At 47.6% G+C, this 23,477-nt stretch overlaps 1 protein-coding gene across 3 annotated transcripts in view; it reads left to right on the forward strand.

Moving 5' to 3' along the window:
• Window positions 1-23,477, forward strand: part of LOC118229388 (F-BAR domain only protein 1-like) — a 54,541-nt gene that overhangs the window by 25,667 nt on the left and 5,397 nt on the right. The window contains exons 4-26 of one of the 3 annotated variants that reach the window (XM_035421309.1): window positions 302-376; window positions 758-899; window positions 1,743-1,895; window positions 2,577-2,681; window positions 4,967-5,098; window positions 5,859-5,955; window positions 6,616-6,730; window positions 7,868-7,892; window positions 11,477-11,534; window positions 13,060-13,241; window positions 13,812-13,836; window positions 14,416-14,478; window positions 15,292-15,364; window positions 15,815-15,894; window positions 17,135-18,196; window positions 18,720-18,829; window positions 19,678-19,810; window positions 20,107-20,221; window positions 20,815-20,970; window positions 21,082-21,214; window positions 21,435-21,631; window positions 22,035-22,099; window positions 22,399-22,566. In XM_035421309.1, the coding sequence (XP_035277200.1) occupies window positions 302-376; window positions 758-899; window positions 1,743-1,895; window positions 2,577-2,681; window positions 4,967-5,098; window positions 5,859-5,955; window positions 6,616-6,730; window positions 7,868-7,892; window positions 11,477-11,534; window positions 13,060-13,241; window positions 13,812-13,836; window positions 14,416-14,478; window positions 15,292-15,364; window positions 15,815-15,894; window positions 17,135-18,196; window positions 18,720-18,829; window positions 19,678-19,810; window positions 20,107-20,221; window positions 20,815-20,970; window positions 21,082-21,214; window positions 21,435-21,631; window positions 22,035-22,099; window positions 22,399-22,566 (3,464 nt within the window). The remainder of the gene's footprint in view (window positions 1-301; window positions 377-757; window positions 900-1,742; window positions 1,896-2,576; window positions 2,682-4,966; window positions 5,099-5,858; window positions 5,956-6,615; window positions 6,731-7,867; window positions 7,893-11,476; window positions 11,535-13,059; window positions 13,242-13,811; window positions 13,837-14,415; window positions 14,479-15,291; window positions 15,365-15,814; window positions 15,895-17,134; window positions 18,197-18,719; window positions 18,830-19,677; window positions 19,811-20,106; window positions 20,222-20,814; window positions 20,971-21,081; window positions 21,215-21,434; window positions 21,632-22,034; window positions 22,100-22,398; window positions 22,567-23,477) is intronic. The other 2 variants (XM_035421310.1, XM_035421311.1) reach the window with 2 other exon arrangements.

Genomic DNA, 23,477 nt, shown 5'->3' on the forward strand with positions numbered 1-23,477 from the left:
GTACCAATCGGAGGAGAGGCATATCTCTCATTGACAGCAACTAATGGCCTGTGGGTGTCCAGCCATTCCAGAGGAGCAGCTAATGCAGTGGAAAGCCAGGAACCCTGGTGGACTTATACCCACCCTACCCCTGGCAGGTTGAACTCGGTTGTGTCCCTTCACTTCAGAACGCACCATCTACTCAAGGATCTCCTGGCACTATGAAGGGATTGCATTACTTTAACGTATCGCAGTGTATGATTGGCCTCCCAGTGAGACACTCCCCTCCAATTGGCTGCTATTGTGTGTGCGTGCCTTACAGGGCAGCCATCGAAGAGACGTACTCCAAGTCCATGAGCAAGCTGGCCAAGATGGCGAGCAACGGAAGCACATTGGGGTGAGTGACAGGCGGGACGAATGCGCTCTCCGCCAGCAGTTCTCCCACCAGCGCAGGACTTCCTCTGCTTGCTTTTTATGATACTGACAGCGTTCGACAGACAATTTATGTTCTAAACAAATGGGTTGGAAGTGTAACAAGCAGGATATTGCAGGTCACAGCAGTTCATAGCAGATTCAAATCGATGGTGTCAGGCTTCCATGTTCCTCTTTAGAATCGCTTGACCCATTTACAGCGTTCTGAGTCAAAGTAAAGCTACAGCATGTATCTGTTAGACTCATATCTTTCTCTAATAGAAGAATTTCTGCATTGAAAGGAATGAACAGGTTTGATTTTGGTGGCCACTGGCTCTGTCCCCGTCCCCTCATCCCTTTCTCCCAGGACCTTCGCCCCCATGTGGGACGTGTTTCGCGTTTCGTCAGACAAGCTGGCCCTCTGCCATCTAGAGCTCATGAGGAAGATGAACTCTCTCATCAATGACATCAACAAGTATGGAGAAGAGCAGGTCAAAATCCACCGCAAGGTAAAAGAGGCCTGCGCTGTGTGGGGTTTTCACGGTTTCTCTCCCTTACTATTAACCTCACAGGTTAGTCGTGCTGATCCAGGATCAGTTAAACCGCCTTTGTGACCCTTCAGCTTCTTCGCCAAACATGCTGAAACTGATCCAAAGTCAGCACATTAGTAGCCCTGACTGACATGGCCTATTACTGTAGAAAGAGGAATTTTGATGAATCTCTTCATACCAAATATATTTTCCCTCTCTTATTACCGAAACTCTCTTCATACCAAAACAATTATACACAACATATAATGTGCCCTGTTGCATATAAAATGTACCCCAAATATCCCTTATTTTGCCTGAAAACAATTACACCAGCTTCTTATATGCTAATACTTGATTACATACATTGAATACTTAATTAAATTGGCAAACTCCTTTGCTCCCGTGTTTTGCTCTTTAGTATAGCGACATCCCCTTTTGTTACACGTGGACTACCTCTGGGTAAGGTCAGTGTAGACTGAAATAGCACTGAATTGAATTGAAATGATGATGCGCTGCACAACTACGTTCATCGAGAGCCATCTTCCCTACACCCACTGAGATGTGATGTGCACTCCATTACGCCTGCAGCCTCCGTGTTATTATTAGCATTAGGACAATGCAGGCCGTAGATGAGTGGCTGAGCTGTCGTCATTTGAACAGAGCGGCTCAAACCACCGCGTGAATGAAAGCCGGCCTGTCTCTCGCGCCGAGCTAACGCGGTGCCGTCGGGTCGAGCGTTCTCTCTCTAACAGGCCTGAGCGCGGGCGTCTGTCTCCTCCCACCCCCCACTCCCCCCCCCCCCCCCCCCCCCCCCCCCCCCAGACCAAGGAGGAGGTGGTGTCCACGCTGGAGTCGGTGCAGATGCTGCAGGTGCAGAGCGGCCAGCTGCAGAAGTCCCGGGAGAACTACCACAGCAAGTGCACGGACGCGGACCGCCTGCGCAGGGAGGGCGCCCCGCAGAAAGAGCTGGAGAAGGTGCGTGCTGCGCCCCCTCTCTGTGCCAGACGCCCGGTCGGTCCGGTCTGTTCTGTATTCTGTGCAGATAACGCACAGACGCTGTGTTACCCCACTGAGGGTTCCCTATTAGTGTACTAGAGTTATTAGGGAGCTGGGCTTGTAGCTTTGTGGGCACAGATTGAAATCCACCGCAGGACCTGCAATAAAAAATCTCATAATACTGTGATAAATCTAATATACAAACAATATCTAGCTTTAGAAATGGACAAAATGTAAAACTGTGTAAAGATGTTTAAGTTGCTTTGAATCAGGCTACCTGGCAGAGAAATAAATTGTAATAGTAGTGTAATATTAGATATGCCATTATGAAATATGGTAAGACTATTATGCTGTAGGTATTTGTATATATATAGATATATGTTTAGTATTGCATGTGGAGAATATGAGAATATCAACATATCTTTATTGCAGTTTGAACCAGCTGAAGTCAAGTGTGAAAATTGAAATGCGCATGATAATGATCCTTCTACAGTGAACTCAGTGATTTGTCATTTTGTAAATATGTGCAGGCTCCATATGTGGTCTGCATGTCCCCAAACCCTCCCTCCTTGTAATTTTCGTTATATACCATCTCTCTCTGTCATTCCCTCCCTCCCTCCCTCCCTCTCTCCCCCTGCTACCTCTCTCCTCATTCCCCAGGCGGAGATGAAGTCGAAAAAGGCAGCGGAGTCCTTCAGCTCCTCCGTGGAAAAATACAACCGAGTGGGCGGAGACTTTGAGCAGAAAATGTGCGAATCGGCACAGGTGAGGGGCGGGGGCCGCAGGCAGGGTCCAATCGGTGGAGGCCTGCGGGGAGAGGGAGGAGCAGGCTGGCACAGGGAGACAGGCAAGCCGTTTGAAGTCGTGCGTTAATGAATTATTGAAGGAAGACCTTTAAGGGAGGCCCCCTAGCTTCTCATCATGACCCTGCCCTGTCATCGCAGTTCGCGGCTTGACGCCACGGTGTTCAAACCCGCGGTGCTGTGGAGGGGTTTGTTACCGCGGATTGAGCGGCGCGTTCAGGCAGCGCTGTGTGCTCAGGAGCTCTTTTGACGAGTCGTTTAGGAGTTGTTGGGTTGTGCTGAAGCAAGCTGTTTTCAGTTGAGGGTGAGACTCAAGGTCTTTTTGCTGACGTTCCCCGCATATTGGTTTCGAGTGAGGCCAAGCAGGCTTTCCCTCCACTCTGCCTGGGCTGAGGCCCTGTGGAGTCTACAGCACACGTCACAATTCCAACGGGGACAAACTCATTAGCTGCCGTGCTACACCGTAACTGAGGAGATGGATGGGTTCAGTGGCCAAATGCGGGAACCCTTTATCTTGATGTTTTGGGGCGAAGGATGACTAATGGGTTTTTCTGGGCTATTAAAGTCAACGTGTGCACAGGAGATTAACAACTTGTAATACCTGTAATACTTTTCTGAGGTTAGCCCTGCTATTGCTAACGCTGTACAGGATACAGACTGGCAGCCTTGACCATTAGCCTGCATGCTGGGTTATTTGTACTTCTGAGTGTGTCCCGATCATTTGCGATATCTGTCACAGTCACACCTTGCTGTGCCAAAGAGGACTGAAACAGGTACAGGAGTGGGAGAGAGCGGCCCAGATCCACATTTATTTGACTCCACTTGCACTTGGACTCCAAGCGTGAGAGTGGTTTAAGTGAACAGTGTCCCAGTCCAGCTTGTTGTAAAGAACATGGTAAATATGATTTGGTTTAGTCACGGCTGCCCTGTAGAATCCGTAATGGGCAGCCCTGCTTTAGGGTTTTTTTTTTTTCCCCCCCTCAGCATGTGGGCGTCTCCATGGCGACCCTCAGTGTTTCCAGGGAGACCCTCCAACAAAATGTATGAACACTGCTATTTTTATGTGACTTGATGATGAAAACCCTTGCGGCAAAGTAATACACGTCATTATTTCTAAAATGGTACCAGGGATATTATAAATGGGTAGATTGTTGTGTTCGGTAAGGATCAGGACAGGTGTAATTAAGATGCTCCTCAACAAAAATTCAGCCCAGCCTACCACATCAATGTCCATCTGTCTTGTGATTCTCATATAATTTCTGTTTGTTCCTGATGATGTGTTTTTGTGTGTGTTTGTGTGTGTGTGTGTGTGTCTTTGTGTGCACGTGTTTCTTTTTATATTTGTCTCTTAGACAGTGTGGGGATGGGGCAGGGTAGCTCTGTTCTAGCTGGTGTGTATGTGTTAGTGTGTGTGTGTGTGTATTTGTGTGCGTGTATGTGTGTGTCTCTGTCTCTTAGTCAGTGTCGGAACAGGGCAGCATAGCTCTGATGTAACTGATGTGTGTGTGTGTGTGTGTGTCTCTCTCTGTCTCTTAGTCAGTGTGGGGACAGGGCAGGGTAGCTCTGATGTAGCTGGTGTGTTTGTGTGTGTGTGTGTGTGTTTGTGTGCATTGTGTCTCTCTCTGTCTCTTAGTCAGTGTGGGGACAGGGCAGGGTAGCTCTGATGTAGCTGGTGTGTTTGTGTGTGTGTGTGTGTGTGTTTGTGTGCATTGTGTCTCTCTCTGTCTCTTAGTCAGTGTGGGGACAGGGCATGGTAGCTCTGATGTAGCTGGTGTGTTTGTGTGTGTGTGTGTGTTTGTGTGCATTGTGTCTCTCTCTGTCTCTTAGTCAGTGTGGGGACAGGGCAGGGTAGCTCTGATGTAGCTGGTGTGTTTGTGTGTGTGTGTGTGTGTGTTTGTGTGCATTGTGTCTCTCTCTGTCTCTTAGTCAGTGTGGGGACAGGGCAGGGTAGCTCTGATGTAGCTGGTGTGTTTGTGTTTGTGTGTGTGTTTGTGTGCATTGTGTCTCTCTCTGTCTCTTAGTCAGTGTGGGGACAGGGCAGGGTAGCTCTGATGTAGCTGGTGTGTTTGTGTGTGTGTGTGTGTTTGTGTGCATTGTGTCTCTCTCTGTCTCTTAGTCAGTGTGGGGACAGGGCAGGGTAGCTCTGATGTAGCTGGTGTGTTTGTGTGTGTGTGTGTGTTTGTGTGCATTGTGTCTCTCTCTGTCTCTTAGTCAGTGTGGGGACAGGGCATGGTAGCTCTGATGTAGCTGGTGTTTGTGCTCTTGCTGTGCTGTGTGCAGAAGTTCCAGGAGCTGGAGGAGGTTCACCTGCGGCAGATGAAGCAGCTGATTAAGGCATATTCCCACTCCATAGAGGATACGCATGTGCAGGTGGGACAGGTATGCAAACCCGCCTGTCCGCTCTGCACTCCAAGGGAAGAGATGTCTTATTAGTCAACGCTTTGTACAGCTATCACACATCTCCCCAGTTTTATAATTCCAACCATACAAAGGTCACAATTGACCAATAGAGACCTTTTGTTGTTGGCACAGGGCTAATAGAACAGAGCTTAGACAGACTGACATATCCATGCGTTGGCGCCATACTGGAACTTAGCATGGCTAATTCACTTCCGGGCTAGGATCGATGTGTGGGTTCCTTTGGTGTTTTTAACTTGTGTAGTCAGGAGGGTTTAGGAATGAGGAGGCCCCCCCCTGCAGTCAGGAATGAAATCAGGAGCACCTCTTGTCTGCTGTTTGAAATGGTGTTCAGTGGTGCGGAACATGAATCGGGAACAGGAGGTCCTGGTAATTATCGATAAACTAATGTTACATGTACTCCATTTAGATGTCATGGAGCTACAAGACGCATCATTTTGAGAGAAAAAAATGAGGACATTTCTCGGCTCTGAGTTTTGCTAAAGTTGCGAATGCTTGTTTTGAGCTTTAATGTCTCCTTGAAACGGTGAGTCACAGCGCCTTGGCAGAGCAAGCGTGTTAGAGAGTGTGGGAAGGCCGTTATTCCCCACTGCGAGACTGCGGCTGAGTCACGACTCCCTCCTAAACGATAGGTATTAAAGATTCAAATGAGACCGTCTCTTAATGAGCGATGTGAAAAGCAGAGCCATGTTTTCTGTGGCTTGCTGGTCTGTCTCCCCAGGTGCACGAGGAGTTCAAGCAGAATGTGGAGAACATCGGGATTGAGAACCTCATTAAGAAGTTTGCTGAGCAAAAGGGCACGGGCACAGAGCGACCAGGTACCATTTACAACGCTGACTGAACGAACACAACACCAGCATAAAACAAAAACACCAGGTACCCCACATTGACCGTAGAGTGACCAGGTACCATTTACAACACTGACTGCACCAAACAAGCACAACACCAGCATAAAACAAAAACACCAAGTACCCCACATTGACCGTAGAGTGACCAGGTACCATTTACAACGCTGACTGAACGAACACAACACCAGCATAAAACAAAAACACCAGGTACCCCACATTGACCGTAGAGTGACCAGGTACCATTTACAACGCTGACTGAACGAACACAACACCAGCATAAAACAAAAACACCAGGTACCCCACATTGACCGTAGAGTGACCAGGTACCATTTACAACACCGACTGCACCAAACAAGCACAACACCAGCATAAAACAAAAACACCAAGTACCCCACACTGACCGTAGGGTGACCAAGTATCATTTACAACACCGACTGCACCAAACAAGCACAACACCAGCATAAAACAAAAACACCAAGTACCCCACACTGACCATAGAACAGTCGGAACCCCACGCTGACAATAGAACAGTAGGAACGCAACACTGACCATAGAACAGCAGGTACCCCTGAATGTGAGGTGTGAGGTGTGGCGACATTGTGACAGCAGTGTCTCTGCTGCGTGTTGTAGCTCCAGTGGGCTTTGAGGAGTTCAGCTCCAGTCAGGTGCCAGAGGGCAAGAAGAGCCGCAGCAAGGCTTTCCGCATACCGGGCCTGGGCAAGAGGGACAAGGAGCCCGACTCCACGTGAGTGCACACACTCACACACGCACTCCCGCACACACACTCCCACACACTCACACACACACTCACACACACACACTCCCACACACTCACACACACACTCACACACGCACTCCCACACACTCTCACACACGCACTCCCGCACACACACACACTCTCACACACGCACTCCCACACACTCACACACACACACACGCACTCCCACACACTCTCACACACGCACTCCCGCACACACACACACTCTCACACACGCACTCCCACACACTCACACACACACACACACACTCCCACACACTCACACACACACTCACACACGCACTCCCACACACTCTCACACACGCACTCCCGCACACACACACACTCTCACACACGCACTCCCACACACTCACACACACACACACGCACTCCCACACACTCTCACACACGCACTCCCGCACACACACACACTCTCACACACGCACTCCCACACACTCACACACACACACACGCACTCCCACACACTCACACACACTCACTCACACACTCACGCGTGAGCATGTACAGACACACGCACACACTCCCACATCACTCACACACACACACGCACGTGAGCACGCACACACACACACATACACACACTCCCACACACACACACACACACACACACGCACTCCCGCACACTCACACACACACACTCCCGCACACACACACACACACACACACACACACACACACTCCCGCACACGCACACGCACTCCCACACACTCTCACACACACACACACACACACACGCACGTGAGCATGTACAGACACACGCACACACTCCCACATCACTCACACACACACGCACGTGAGCATGCACACACACACACATACACACGCTACCACACACTCCTGCACACACACACACACGTGCGTGAGCATGTACAGACACACGCACACACTCCCACACATTCACACACACACACGCACGTGAGCACGCACACACACACATACACACGCTACCACACACTCCCACACACACACACACACGCAGACACACACACACACTGTTCATGTACTGTATGTGCTGTCATAGTGACTCACACTGTGACACACCCACACACAGATCCACCATTCATCCATCCTTTCACATGTCTTCCTCTGTCTTTTGTTTTCTAGGGACACAGCTGTCACTGAGGCTCCAGTGAGTATGATGCACACTCCCTCCCACGTTACCTCTCTCTCTCCCTCCCTCTCTCACACACACCCACACACATGCACACGCACACACATACACATACACAAACACCCTGATGAGGAACCTACCATATAAAGCTGGGCGTGAGGTTGTGTTTAGATCACACGCAAAGATGAATACAGGGAGAGAGAAGAGGTTATAGAAACCAGAACAGTGTTCTGCTCCCTCTCATTTCCCTCTCGCATTAGACCTGATGGAAACACGCAGTACAGAACAAACACACTGGTACCGCTTGCAGTGTCACGGTAACTGCCTATTTATAGACTTCCCAGAGCCCAGAGGTTTACTTTAGGAAGATGGGTGTTCAATCAATCTGCAGCTAAGAATATTTTTTAACAGAACCGTGTGACATACAGGGGGCGTTGGGATTGGATGCAGTGGGAAGAGGGGCTCTTTAATGACCGTTACCGCTCCACTAAACTCCCTTCTAAAATGCTTCAGATTCAAACGAGTGGAAGTGTGTGTGAATAACCATAAACAATAGCCAATTTCTGTTGTCTTCCAAGGCTGTGGCACCGTACTTCTTGTTAGCGATAGGCTTCCCACGCATCAGTATAAATAATGGGTTTCAATGACAGAAAACAATTGCTGCAACAAATCTAGAGCATGCTTAGCTATGCTAATGTATCACGTGGTCTGACTCCCAGGCTAGAGTCAGGATTTACTCGGGTTTGAGACTGAAGTGGGTTGGAGTCGTTACTCGGGTAACTGTGTTGCTAGCTTGTGCTGCACAGCAGATCTCCACAAGCTACCAGGGGCTATCAGTGAGATACATCGCTCTTCTCTTTTCAGTGCTAACTCTCCTGTAGTACCGTGTGCTCTGTAAAAGAGTGTGTAAAATAGTGGCTTGGTCACTGCGTCAAAGGAATGGAGATGCTTCAGCTGCAGAACTCATCTTTTGGCACAACTGGGGATTCCAAATTGGGGAGAAAAATTTAAAAAATATGAAAGCGAACGTGTCTGTAAATATCTCATTGGTCCACTATTTGTGGAGCGAATTTAGTGCCAATATTATTTACACGTTTCACAACTCATGCCTGTTTTTTGAGGTGCAAAATTCACACGTGTTTTACGCATTGCAAAACACAAATCTTCTTTTATCGATTTCAAACAAATTACAAACTATTAAACTCAAACAGTAGACACGGAAAAATGCTAATAATTTTGGCACTATTATTCCATGTAAGAGGAAATATCCACACGTACATGCTGCAATCAAAATGAAGGTGTCCTCAGCCAATCAGGGGAAGAATAGATCATGACCAATCAATGACAGCAGCAAAGTGTTCAGTAATCCCAGAGAATAATATAGTAACCACTTTCATAGAGACTTACATTGGAATAATTTAGTGTGAAATTTTTTCTAGCTTGCTAGTTTTCAAGCCAGCCAGCTGCCAACCTAGTTACACAGCAATAACCGTCATGGCCTTGAGTCCAGAAACAATTACAATATATCTGTTTGGGAAATTTGCATGTAAGTATAAAGTTGGAACGCTACAATATCCTTTAATATGTAGGTTATGTTATGTATCGTGTGGCTGCATATAAACAGCCATGTTCTAACATTGTGCTAGCATATACCATTTCCATAGCACATTTTCTTTAACTGTGTAGCGATTATTAAATTATCATCTTCGGTTTACCGTTCACCTCTTGTCGGTGCTGCAGCGAAATAAGAGTAAACATGAAAGGTATCCTCCCACCCTCTCACTTTCCATTCATGTGTATTCCAGTGCCGCCTTTCTGGTGTCTATTTCTATTACAGTGCATTGCTATAAAGCAAATGTGTCCCAAAATGTTTTCAGGATTTTAAATGATATGTTGGCCCAGGAAAAAAAAAGCAAATAGAAATGCTTGCAATTTCACAAATTAAAATCACATTTAATTGTGTAGTGCATTCCCCAGAACAGCTGTCACAGTGCACTTTACAGTGTACCCCGGCCTACCCCCCCCCACAAAAGCATTCCTAGGGCAACAGTGGCAAGGAAGAACTCCCTAGATGGGGAAGGCAGAAACCTTAGGGGAAAACAGACTTAAGAAGAGGAGCCCATCCTCCTCTGGCTAGCTCTAGGAGTTCTTAATGTACTTAAATAGGTCTGATCCGATAGTTAACAATCAATTCTGAATAATTTGCTTGCTAGAGTGGGGAGTGATGAAGGGGTTCGGAATTGCTTGAGTGCAGCAGGTGTAGGAGGTGGCGGTCCGGGGGGGGCGGGCGGGGGCGGGCGGGGGGGTTGGGCATGGGCACTGTTCAGGCATCTCAACGCTGCAGCATGCTCCACCGGTAAGAGAGGGAGATTAGGGAAGAGCAGTGGGAAGCTAGCAGGGGCACAGATGGGACATTTGGCTACAGGTGTCCCCGTAATGTGTCCCTGTCATGCATTGCCATACGGTGTCAGTTCACTGCCAGATCATTTGCATTGCTGATTACTGCAAAAACAAAAAATTGTTGACAAATGAAAAGGGGTGTACTGTTAATCTATAGACCTGTATGTTTGAGATCATAGTCATTTCAGTGAAATCATGTTCTTAGAAATTGATGCTATTGTTTAGGTGTGGTCCGGGGCATGCATTGCTGTACACTGCCAGTTCACCACCGGCTCATTTGCATAGCTGATCAGTGCAAAAATGTTAAATTGTTACCAAATGAAAGAGGGTATACATTTTTATCTATAGATCCATATCTTTTTTAAATTATGCAGTCATTTGAAATCTCGTTCTCAGCAGTTGTTGCTGCTCTTCATTTCGGCATCGGCACCGTTTTAAAAGTATTGTTTAGCACCGGTGTCGTCAAAATTTAAACGATACCCATATCTAATTAATGCTACAGAGCAGAAACTCCAACTCCTGAATTTTTCATCATATCCATGCTTCAAATTATTTTTTAGCTACAAGCAATTCAAAGCCGACTATGTCTCTTGCTAGCTGAACGTGTAAGTTAGTGATGTGGAAGCTTGTTAGTCTGCCTTTTATTCAAATGAAATGAATTGCTTGCATAAAATTGGCCATTGTTCGGCCAACAATTGCCCATTAAAACATTATCTTTACTGCAAGCGACTAATCAAAGATGTTTAAGCTGATCATCTATCTTGGGAATTAATACATTTTTCATTAGATATTGCCAAAATCTCTGATATCTCACCTGCACATCTATGATGCTTTCAGCTCATGTCCAGTTTCCTGCTCCCTTGCCTGCTCTCACTGATTGGTTATGAGCTACTCTTCCTCTGATTGGCTGTGGATACCTTCATTTGGATTAGTGCATAGTGCATGCACATGCTGTTTTTTTTTCCCGAGCAGGAAAATAGAAGCATAATGATTTTTATTTTTGTGTGTGTCTGCAGCCTGAGCTTTGTAGTTTGTGATTTGTGGTTTGAGATCTGTAAAACTGGAAGCATAAAACACATAAATTGTGTTTTATGGTGCACAAAACGCTTGAATTGTGATACACGTGTAAATAATATAGGCAGTAAATTCGCTCCATTTGCTATGCCAATAAACTGAATGGAACAAAATTTTTCTGCCTGCAGAATTCCCCACAAGTGGACGACGAGGGCTTCGTGATCCGAGCAGACGGCGATCAGAATGATATCCTTCCTTGTGACACTGTGGGTGCGGCTCAGTACCTGAACCTTCAGCTGCATTATGGGAAATTAGCAGGAGGACCTCTCAGACTCTCAGCGCTGGGAGCGTAAGAATGTTGAGACGGTTTCAGACTGACTTTTTCAGCTCCCATTAGTAATCGTGCCTCAGTCACATGCAGATCCTTCTGCTGTTCCTGCGATGTTCAGGATGAATAGCATCTCGTTCAGTGGAGTGACATCTTGTGGTTCACATCATGGTCATCTCTGTGGAAGGGTCAGGTCATGAAATTGGCCTTTTCTGTGTGTTCTGATGCTGCTTTGTTAGAGCAGCTGGTTAGATTAAGTAAGGGCCAGTCACGCTCCAAGTGATTACGTACCAATATGAGGTCATGCACACTCTGCATCATCTCTTTCACAGTACACACATATGCATGGACACACACACACACACACACACACACACGTACACACACAAGAAAACAGGCAAACCCACATGAACACAATTAGCACAAACATATATAGCACAAATATATGAGCACAAACACACATACACATGAACATGGGCATAAAAGCACAGACAAAATAGACACAGGCATACATATACCTGCAAGGAGAATGCTGAGGGGTTGGGGTAGGGCAGGAGGAGTTGATACCTGGTTCTCCATCCTGTCCTGTGCCACCTGGCACACGGCAAGCGTGTGAACTGGCGTGAACTTTGCTGTGGTGGTCTGAATGGAAGCACAATTTAAGTCTGTGAGCAAGAAATAGTTAAACTGAATGCAATTACACTGGTTCATGGAAGAATAGCCATTGCTAATGGTGAATTGATTTGTCTAATTGCATTTTGGGTTTAATCGATATCAAACCCAAGTCAATCACCATCTGACTGCATTAGGCTTTCTGCTGTACTGAGTGATGCTGCTACTTTGCAGTGTGTTGTATTCTTGTCTGTCGTGCTCATTCAGCTCACCAGAGGTGGCTGTTGAACTAAAGAGGAGGGACCAACCTCAATTTAAATCATTGCTCATTGTAGCTTTCTCTTTCTTCTCTTCGCATAACAGAATACAAATGACAGAATCCAATTTAGTGAAATTGATTTAATTATTTCAAATAATGCGCTTTTACTTAAAGAACAAAATCAGTTAATGTAGAATGTATTATACCAGCCTTGAGCACAGTGCACAATAAAAGCTAGCAAACAAACTTCACGTAGATTTCCCATGAGCGGCCAGTTGGCTTGATATGCACAAATCTGATGGATATATTATTATTTTTATAAGCAAAGTGCATTTGTACATATGCACACGCATACATAAACTACATGTGTGTAGCAAGTTTAAGGATACAGCGAAACTGTTCACTGTCACTTTCTTGCAACACCCTTCAAACGCGTTTCAAACCTGCAGTTAAAAGGAACTGCAGCTGCTCTGCAGTGTAGCCTCCTACTCTAGACCACGTAGACCTGTCCTCGGCCCCACCCCGGCTCATGCCGCTCTGCTCCTTGACCCCGCCCCCTCCTCCCGCTGCACGCCTCTCCCAGGAGAAAGACTGCAGCTTCTTCTCCAGCGACTCCGACTTTGACGACGAGGAGCCCAAGAAGTTCAACATCCAGATCCGCCCGGTGGGCAACGGCGGGAGGGGCCACGCGGCGGCCGAGGAGCGGGAGCTGAGGGCCACCGTGGGGGCCCTGACGCTGCCCCCCAACAGAGCGGTAGGAGACCGGCTGGGAAGGGGGGAGGGGGGAGGAGTCTAGGAAGAGGGCAGGAAACAGCGAGGGATCTGCCTGATATTATCGCTAAACCAAAGCACTTTCACAAGAAGCATTCACTCGAGAGAGTTACCCGGAGACTCATTTGTTCCACTGTGATATGTTTTCTAGGAATCTTATAAATCTTGCTGTCATGTTAATGGAACAACTCAATGTGACCTTCCTGAGGAAACCGCAGCCAAACTTCAATATAATAGTTTTACATATCTTTGAACAGAATTCAAATTTTGCAGCGGAGTGTTTCATTTCATTCTTTTGTGTTGAATCACCATAAAAAGTACTGACAAAATGTTATTCATGTTGGGAAGCGCGCATACTCCTTCCTTTGTTAAATGCCATGGCCACTGCCAATGCCAAGTTCACACTCACCAAAGCACTCATCGTGCTACATCATGGCCACTTATCCAGGAACAAAGCGAAATAGCTATCTGAACTTGTAAACGTTTTATCGGGTATGTGTTTTTAAAAGCACGTTTTTGTGTGGCTCAATTTTTTTCTTTTCCTTCGTTCCAGGTCTCTGTGAAGAGGCATCTCTCCAGTAAGTTCTGTGCGGTTTCAGCCCATGCCCTTAGGTAACACTTCGGTAAACGTAAATTCAGCCTCGTCCAATTGGCTGGCAGTCTGGAGTCCGGACTTACCCCTCACAGACCGCCGCCTTCTGCAGGACTGATCTCAGATCAGTGTCCGGAGAATGTGCACTTTGTGTCATTGTGGAACCCTGAGCATGGTTGGGGAGAAGGCCAGGAGTGGGTGTAGAGTGGCTCAATTGAAGAGACCCTGTTTTGTATCCTATGTGATGTCTTAACTGACTGACTTTTTTAGTGCTTCTTGTTCAACCCTTATTTTTCCTCTTCAGTTCCCCCCTCTTTTTGTGAGGGGGGGTGGAATGTGGACATGAGGTGTAGTTGTGTCCTTTTTTGTCTTAATTTGGGGGGGGTGCATACAGTTATTAACTGCATTGTGCTCTTTGGCTTCCCACGATGGGAAAAAAACTCACACAAATAAAAACAATATTTTTAACTCGACCCACCACCAACCTCAAGGTAAAAAAAATCATTGTTTTTGTTTGTGAGTTTTGTCCTTATCAGTATTTTTCCCATCATCCCCTCTGCCACAGGGAACTCCAGCTGCACGGCTGGAGCACGCTCAGAAGGTGAAGGGGATTCCGCCCCCCGCAGGGGTGGGTCAGATTTGTCTTGTACTTCCTGTGTGGTGTGAACACTATTCATTGGTTAGGGTCCGGGTAAAATGTTTTTATATAAATGTTACTGTATTCATGTATTTTACCGGATTTAATCTAGGCTGTTTTTTATGTGCAGTCCGTGGGTGGGATGTAATCATACAGATAGAGCACAATGACTCAGTGGACCACTGTCTAAATAACAGCTCTTAGGATATCTGGTGTTCCGGAGCAGCTATAATAGTGTCGCTTCATGCTGAGGGGCTCTACCCAATGAGCTACTACTACAGTAAAGCAAAGAAATGTGATTGGTAGGCCCAGTGCTTTCACACATCTACTTTCTTGGAAAAGATAACTACCTGGTGGGTGCTTGGTATGGCCAACCATACACTTTTACTGGGTTTAATTTTATTTGGTTCATCTAGGGAACTTTATTTCAAGTTAATTTCATTTCATGTGCACATGTCTTATAGCATGTAGTGGTTTGTTTTTGTCTTTTTTTGAGAGAGTGTTTAGTTAAGGTTTCAGTGATTCAGACTGGAGGGGTTAATGGTACTGTGTCACCACTGTAATCATTTGCTTATAAATCTGTGTTAATTGAGTATTGGACAGGATAGGAAAGAAGACACACCCACGTTTTATGAGGTTTCTGACTATAGCAGTAATATGTGCACTTAAAATAATAAAAGAAAATGTTGCACACTTAACGTTAACTATGCATTTTGTTAGATTCCTTATTTACAACAAAATTTACAAAAATACTTTTATGAGAACGCAGTGTGATAAAGTATGTCCATGTTGATTGATTGACAGTTGTTCCCGATTCCTCTGCAGAGAGTGAAAAGGAAGGACTGCGGAGATCGACCTCCAGTCCTGACCACGGCAGGTAAATAAATGCCCTTCTGCTCGAAAGAAGAAGGACATTTTAGCACAAATACAGTACATCAGTACTCTTCAGTTGCAACCCATTCTACTGCCAATGTTTTTCAATGGAGATTGCATGGCTGTATGCTTGATTCCATGCACCTGTTTGAAATGGTTGTTGCTCAAATAGCCAAAACCGCTAATTAAATTGGGTGTCCACATGCTTTTGGAAATGTATTATTATTCGGAATCGATAGTCTTCCCTTCTCCCATAACTTCATGAGATTTAAGTTTTGTTTTTGATTTTGTATTATATCATTAATGAGCTTTCTGAAGATGCATCAAAGTGGAATTTTTCAGCGTCAACAGAAAGGAGACGACTGTCAATGTTGAGGATGTGGAGTTGACCATCTGGTTAGTGGAATAGCTGGCTTCCTTCATCTCTCCTCCTGTTTTTACACCATCTGTTTAGGCTGAACTGCAGTGTTTCTGGCTCGGAGAAGCTCTTTGGACCTCCGCTGGACTCCGCCTTCAAGTCCAGCAGCTTTGCAGGTAAAATTTGGCTTCAGGTAATTTTCCAGTTTCAGGGAAGTTTTGAGGTAATAAGATAAGAACTGTGCTTGATAAGATCGTTTGGATTAATGAAACTCTCGTTTTTTAATTAGGGTTGTCATATTGCCTTTCGCTGGTGCCTACTACTCTTTATAGCCTATAATTCAGTCCACCTGTGGTAAGATTCTCATTACGTGGTAAGCTTGCGCATGAAGCCACCTGTTTAGTCTTCGCTGGCAGTGATTCTGTTGTGGTACCTGAATCGTTGCCATTCAGTTAGTGATTATTATTAACCAAGTGATGTCATTTAATGCGTCCTCAGTATGTGCAATTGAATACGGCGTTCACACAGTGGTGTGGATGGCCATTGACCCATGTTCATGCATTCATCCACCATTATTTTGGATGCGTCACTGATAAATTGTTTACCAGTAACACTATTTGATATGTCAACTGGTAATTTTTGGCAGTTATTCAGTGTTTGTAATATATACCTGGGCAGAATTCAAATGGTACCTTTTGCAGCTTTTCAAATGATCCTATTCTCTGCATGAATCGGTAAAGGTTTCAATCACCACAGTAAATTCATCTCAAGACTGCGACGCCCTGGAGCTGTGTGATGAATCATTATACTGTAGGATGTGCTGAAAAATAGTCATTACACCTACATAAAAATCTGTTACATTGGCTTAAGCCATGAAGAAGCAGAAGGTGAATTGCTTTCTTTGTTGTTTTGTTCAATTTCCTTGTTTATTTTCATTTGTGTATTTGTGAATGATGTGTTATTAATACATAATTTAGCCAAATAATTACATTGCAGAAATGTACCGTATTGCCGTCCAAAGTATGGGGTACATTCAGAGATCGCTGTCTCTGAGTTTTAAGGTTAATCTTTTTTTTTTTTTTTTTTTTTTTTTTTGACTATGACTTTAAAATGTATGTACCAGACCACAATTAGGCTACAGCACAGTTGGAAAAATTGGTTGCAAAATTCAGCCATAGTGGACAGAAATGGCTTTGTGACCCAAAAGTAAGTCGTACTCATATAACATATCTAACGTAGCTTGGATTTTGTGTACGGTTACAGAAGTCTTTGCTCTTTTAAAAATCGATTGCAAGCCTTTATAGTTCCCCTTTTGGATCTTGGGCTTATGTTTGTGAAGCCCTGTTTCACGTGGGAATGTTTTTGAAGGAATATGAGGTTTTGATGAGGAGTAACAGGGGATGTTCTTCCTCCCAGATGCTGCTTTCTCCTCTGAGTCCTCCTCTCCAGAGAACGTGGAGGACTCGGGGCTGGACTCCCCTTCCCATCAGCCTCTGGGGCCCTCTCCAGAGCCTGCCGGTTGGGCGGCCTGGCCGTCCACTGCGCAGGGCAGAGAGCCGGGCAGTCTGGGAAGGGCGTCCGACCCCTTCCTGTCCGCCTTCCGGGACCCTTCCCCGGGTCGGACCGCTCCCGTGCAGGACGACTCGGCGGGGGCGTGGTCCGGCGCCCCCCGCTCTCCCCGGCCCGCCCCCGACGTGGACCCCGCCTTCTTCACCTTCCCGGCGTTCGGGCGCGGCCTGGCGCCGCCGGAGCTGGACGCCCCGGTGTGGAGCTGCAAGCACATCCCGCCGGAGGACCCCTTCCTGGCGGCGTTCGAGCGGACGGCCCCCCCGGAGCTGGGCGCCTCCCCGGAGCCCTGGGCCCCCGCCCGACCCCGACTGTCCCGGGAAGGCCGGGGGCTCAAAGACCCGCCCAAGGGGGGGCCGGAGGGGCGCGGGGACCCCTTCGCCTCCCACGGCGACAAGAAGGGCCCGTCCGCTTCCTCCTCTTCCTCCTCCTCCTCCTCGTCCCAGAAAGAGAGGGACAGAGGCGCCCCCATTTTGGAGTCCCCCGAAGACCCGTTCTCCATCACCATAATCGGCAGCCCCTCCCACCAGTCCACCCTGGCCGCGGCCGCGGCGGCCCAGAGCTCCAGCAGCAGCAGCAGCAGCAGCAGCAGGCTGGCCCCCGCCCCCAGCTCTGGCCCCGCCCCTGGCCCCGCCCATGGCCCCACCTCCGGGTCCGCCTCCAGGCCTAGGAAGGAGCTGGTGCGCTGGAACTCCATGCATAACCCCTTCAGCGAGACCGGCAAAACCGGAGCGCCCGCAGGGACAGGAAGTGGGCGGAAGGAGGGCAGAAAGCAGCGAGCTTCGGAGGGAGGCCCACGCAGGAACGGCCTGCCTCTCACGCGGCATTCTGGGCCGCAGGAGGACCTGTGCTTCTCTACAGAAAATGACCAGAACTGCTTGAGCCTGAGCAGTCAGCCGTCCCGGAGCGGAGGTACTCAGTCACACACACACATACACACGCACACACACGCACGCACACGCACACACACACACGCACACACACGCACACACACGCGTATGCACGTACATGCACACACTACCAGCACTAACACAGGGAACTATAATGCCATGCCAGATTTTCATTAATCACTCTGTCAACACTGCAGAACTTGAGTGAGAATGTATTAGCCATCAATTCTAGTGGCCCCGTGGCACTTATTATAGTGTAGCACCTCGAAGTGCTTTGAGGATTTAAATCGCAAACGTCATTTTCTCTCCATTTCCACTTGTGTAATTTTATCCTATTTAATTAATCTAATTCCTGCTAATGAAGTGATGGGATCATGCTTACTGCTAAACAAACTATGAAATTGACTGCAAAAATATTCAGTCAAAATGTAACTTACCGAATATCAAATACAATACAAATTTATTAACTTCATTTTTGTATATTAATATCGATGTACTTCTCTCAGTGCTCAGTATATTATTTTTGACTCGTTCTCTCCCTTCAGACACACCCCCTCCATCTCGGCGGGACAGCGCGGAGCTGCTGCTGGCGGCCCCCCCTCGCCCGTCCCGGTCCAGACGGGTCACCGCGGGCCGGCAGAGTGGTTCTGAACGGGTATTAATTTTTTATCATTTTTCTTACTTTTATTTTACTTTTATTGTCTCCGGTGCAAAAATAAAACGGCGCCTGATGCCATTAAAATCTGGGAAGAAAAAATAAGAAAAATAAATAGTGCTTATTAAAGTTTAAAAGTTTTAAAACGATTATTTAGGAGCGATAGTTCAGTTGGGTTTTGTTCTGTCACGGACTTTTGTAGAGCACCTCCGACTGTCCAATCAGATTTCAGATCTCCCGTGTATCCTGAAATCTGCCCAAAGAGCAGATGTGGGAAAAATGAGATTTTCTTTCTCTTCCAAAGCGGTCTGGCTGACACCACAAAAAGACCGAGCGCAAAGCTGACGGGACGCTTCTCTATTCGTTTTGAGAAATCGCTGCATTTCAACCGTTCGCAGTTATCCGCGCCGCCTCACAGCGATCATCAAAGCCGTGCGTTTGTGATGCGCGTTCCCTTCGCTCCGGAGAGTTCCGCCTGCGCCTCAGTTCTCGACGGAGAGCGGTTTTGTAAAAAAGCTGACAGCTTTGTCATGCCTACAGCTGGTTTTAAAACGTAATGTCTCTACAAGGCGTGTCGGTTATGGGTCCGCTTTGTCACCCTGGGCCCATGTTCAGAGAAGCAATGCTGATCTAGGAAGAGTTTAGCCCTGTCTGTGTCTCAAGCTTATCCACTAAAATGAGCTAAAAGGCAAAAGTGATACATCAGCAGTGTAACACCAAGGTGCTTTACTAATTTGGGCCCGGGTCTGCATTTGATTGCACTCCCCAGATGCAGTGTGTATGTAAAGTGTGTGTGAGGTCACAGCGCAGGCTTGGCCGTGTAACCCCTGTCTGCCTTCCCGTCTCAGTCCAGGTCTCTTTGCTCCTCCCCCCGGACTGGCCCCAGCCCCCCCCTCACCGTCTCCTCCTCCTCCTCCTCCAGCCCGAGCGAGTGGGCGGGGCAGCCGTCAATCGCCCCCCGAGCGGCCAGCCCCGCCAGAGGTGGGTGCCCGTCCGAACGTACGAAACTCAAACTCAGATACACTTCAGTGGCAGGACGTGCACATCACAGTGTACTGTTGTTTACATAAAATGCTATTCAAACATCAACTGCCTTTGTAGTGCCCTTTGTTCAAATGGCTAATGTTAATGTTTTTTTCCTGTGAGCTTAATACCAGATGTTAAGTATGTTCATCCCCTCCTTAGATTTAGAAACAAATACATGTCATTTATATATGATATTTCTCCAACGAGTCTCACTCCCCCCCCACTCCCTCCCCCGCCCTCTCTCCTCGCAGCGGGGTTATCCCGGGGGCCCAGCCCGATCTCCCTCAGCGCCCAGGAGTCCTGGCCGGTGGCAGCGGCCATCACAGAGTACATCAATGCCTACTTCAGAGGCGGGGAGCACAATCGGTCAGTGCCCATCGCCGCAGGTGCGAGAGAGAGAGAGAGAGAGAGAGAGCCGAGGGGCTGGAGCTCGCCCAACTGAGCTGGCGTCTGTTGTCGCTTTGTCTCCCGCTCTCTTCTCCTCTATCTCTCTCTCTCTCTCTCTCTATCTCTGTCACACATCCTCTTTTTCACACCCCTCCACCTATCCCTCTGTTCCCTTCATTCAAATTCAAAGGAAATGCTTCATTGGAATGACATTTAGTGTGACTGTGTTGTTTGATTTAAAATCTAAAATTGTGGAGTGCAGAGCCAAATCTAGAGAAAAACATCTTTGTCCGAAACATTATGAAGGGCACTTTGTGTATATATTAGGGATGGGCATTTTAAATTACTTTCATTGATCGATTAATGGCAGGATTTAATCGATGAAATCAAACATTGTTTTTAGAGGCTGTAAAAGCATGTGCCAATAGGCCAGACCACTGCCATAACAATAAAATCCAATAAGCTCGTAGGCTTTGGCCCATGAGAGGCTGTTAGTGAGCAGATGGGCTGTACACAACAATGCAACAAATGTAAAATATGTAGAGAAACTGAACATGAATTCGTCCCTCCAGCTGCCTGGTGAAGATAACGGGTGACCTCACCATGTCCTTTCCCGCCGCAATCCTGCGCACCTTCACTGCCAACCCCAACGCCCCCGTCCTCAGCTTCCGATTGGTCAACATCGCTCGGGTGGACCACTTCCTGCCCAACCAAAAGCTGCTCTACAAGTAAGCTTGAGTGCGAGTCCCAGAGTAAATTGTTTATGTCATGAGGAAATGCAAACCCACAAGGTTACTTCCATGAAGGAGAAAACTGCATTTCGGTGTGCTTTCCTTCAGCGACCCCTCCCAGAATGATCCGGACAACAGGGACTTCTGGTTCAACATGCAGGCCCTTAACGTCTATCTCCAGAGAGAGGCTGAACTCAATCCCCAAGCCTCGTACTACAACGTGACTCTACTGAAGTACCAGGTGAGATATCCTGGTTGTATTGTGTTCACTTATCATTCGCTAGATGTTTAATGTTTACTGATGTCGCCGTTTACTATGGCTTTACGTACTAATGTGTTTGTTGACAGTAAAACATCTTGAAGAACTCTCCCTTGCTTTTCACCAGTAGGGAACGTGTCCCAGTTTATTTTTGTGCTGATGGTTTTGTTTCACTCTGTTTCTGTCCTTTCCTCTCCCGTAGTTCTCCTCCCAGGACCCGGGCAGCGCCCCCTTGCTGCTGTCTGCGGAATGCCAGCGCAGTGGCACGGTGACCCGCGTCTCCCTGGACTACCACTGTTGCCCGGCGACCGCCCCGGCCACCCAGCTGACGGGCGTGCAGGTCATGATGTCCCTCGATCACACCGCCACTGACCTACAGTGCCAGCCGTCCGCATCATGGTGAGAGACAGAGATGGGTGGGGGGCAGAGAGAGAGCAGGAGGGACTGAGAAGGAGAGAGAGAGATGAGGGGGTTGGGGGTAGGGGTGGGGGTAGGGGTAGGGGTAGGGGGAGGGGGATCGAGGCAATAGCTCCTTTCCCACAGCAGGAACCTTTTAAAGAACTCAGGAACTTTTTCTGCCGAACTCAGGGGGTGGTAGACAGGAAGCGAGGGAGGCTGAGAAAGAGGGGGGAGGTAGAGAGATGAGTAAAGCGCAGGAGAGACGGAGCGAAACAGGATCCGGTAGATGGAAAGAGGTAGGAGTGACGGGGATAGAGAGAGGGGGCGAAGGAACGGTTATAAATTAAACTGAATGGATGTGTGGAAAAAATGAAGAGACAACTCTCCGTTCCTCTTTCGACAGGAATACGGAGGAGAGACGGTTACTGTGGAAACTGCCTAACCTCTCCCCCACCAACCACAGCAAAGGTCAGCCTTTCATCTCCGTCAGATGTGATGTCCTTGCTTTCTTTTTGAATCTGCCCACAGACAAAAAGAGGCTGATGGGTAACAGGAATAACCTCTGCCTCAGACGGGTCTGTCGAAGGCAGCGTAGCCGCGCGGCGCGATTAGCATAAGCGCGTGGGCGGAAGGGGGGGAGGCGGCGGCCGCGTGCGGGCGGAAGCGGGGGAGATATTAATACACGCTCCGGCGTGGGAGAGCTCCGGCAGGGTGGGGGGGCGTTTCTAACCCGGGTCTTCCGTCTCTCCCCCCCCCGTCTCCCGCAGGTTCGGGGACGCTGTGCGCCAGCTGGCAGTGTCTGGAGGTGCCCCGCGGGCCGCCGCCCAGCCTGCTGGTGCAGTTCGTGGGCTCCGGGGCCACCCTGTCGGGCATGGACGTGCAGGTGGCGGGCAGCCGCTACCGCATGTCGCTGGTGAAGAAGAGGTTCGCCACCGGTAAGCGCGCACACGCACGCACACACATGTACACAAACAAATAAACACACACACCGACAATGTTACGTGCTCCAGCACCATAACACACAGCATGAGGAAAACCTACACACACACACATACACACACTAACCGACAGCATGAGGAAAACCTATACACACCCTCTAAGACACAGCATGAGGATAACCTACACACACACACAGTAATACATAGCATGAGACTAACCTACAAACACGCACACAAACACTTCTGGAGATTTTACAAAAATGATGCTCATGGCAAGATGTATGGTGTAGCCTCTACGGCAGCCAATTACGGCAAGCCATATTCCAATTATTTGCAATTATTTTTTCTCACAAGAACAAATAGTCATAATAGGTGTATTTTATTCGTCTTATGACTGTCCATGGGTCGATTTCATGATTTATTGCGTCATTTGGGCACAGTGCCAATATTTGTTCTGGACCAATGAGGTACGGTTTGCGTCACTTCCGGATTACTGCGGAGGACTGAGCTACAGTAGGTGCTATAGTCTATGGTCACTGGGGTGGGCGGTGGCGCTTCTTGGCCTTGACATTGCGGCTCTGACCTAGTCAAATCACCAGTAGTCTACACAGTTGCGACGCACATTTGTGAACTAGCCAACAGTTTTGTTTGGAAGTGCAAAATCAATGGCAAATTTGCCTACCTGGTGTAGTCTCACAGCCCACCCGATTCGATAATGACCTACTTATTTGACAAAATTTACGATTTAGCCAAAGCCAACATTTTGTTATTTTGAGCGGTTTGTTTGATGATCGCATATCTATTATGAGAAAAGTTTTAACCATTAAGAACTTTCAGACAATCAATTCTAGTTGTATCTTGGCTTTCTCGGTGGCTATTTATAAAGACTTTTCCTCAATATTATTTGA

The sequence above is a fragment of the Anguilla anguilla genome, chromosome 6 (genome assembly GCF_013347855.1).
Source record: "Anguilla anguilla isolate fAngAng1 chromosome 6, fAngAng1.pri, whole genome shotgun sequence".
Lineage (NCBI taxonomy): Eukaryota > Metazoa > Chordata > Actinopteri > Anguilliformes > Anguillidae > Anguilla > Anguilla anguilla.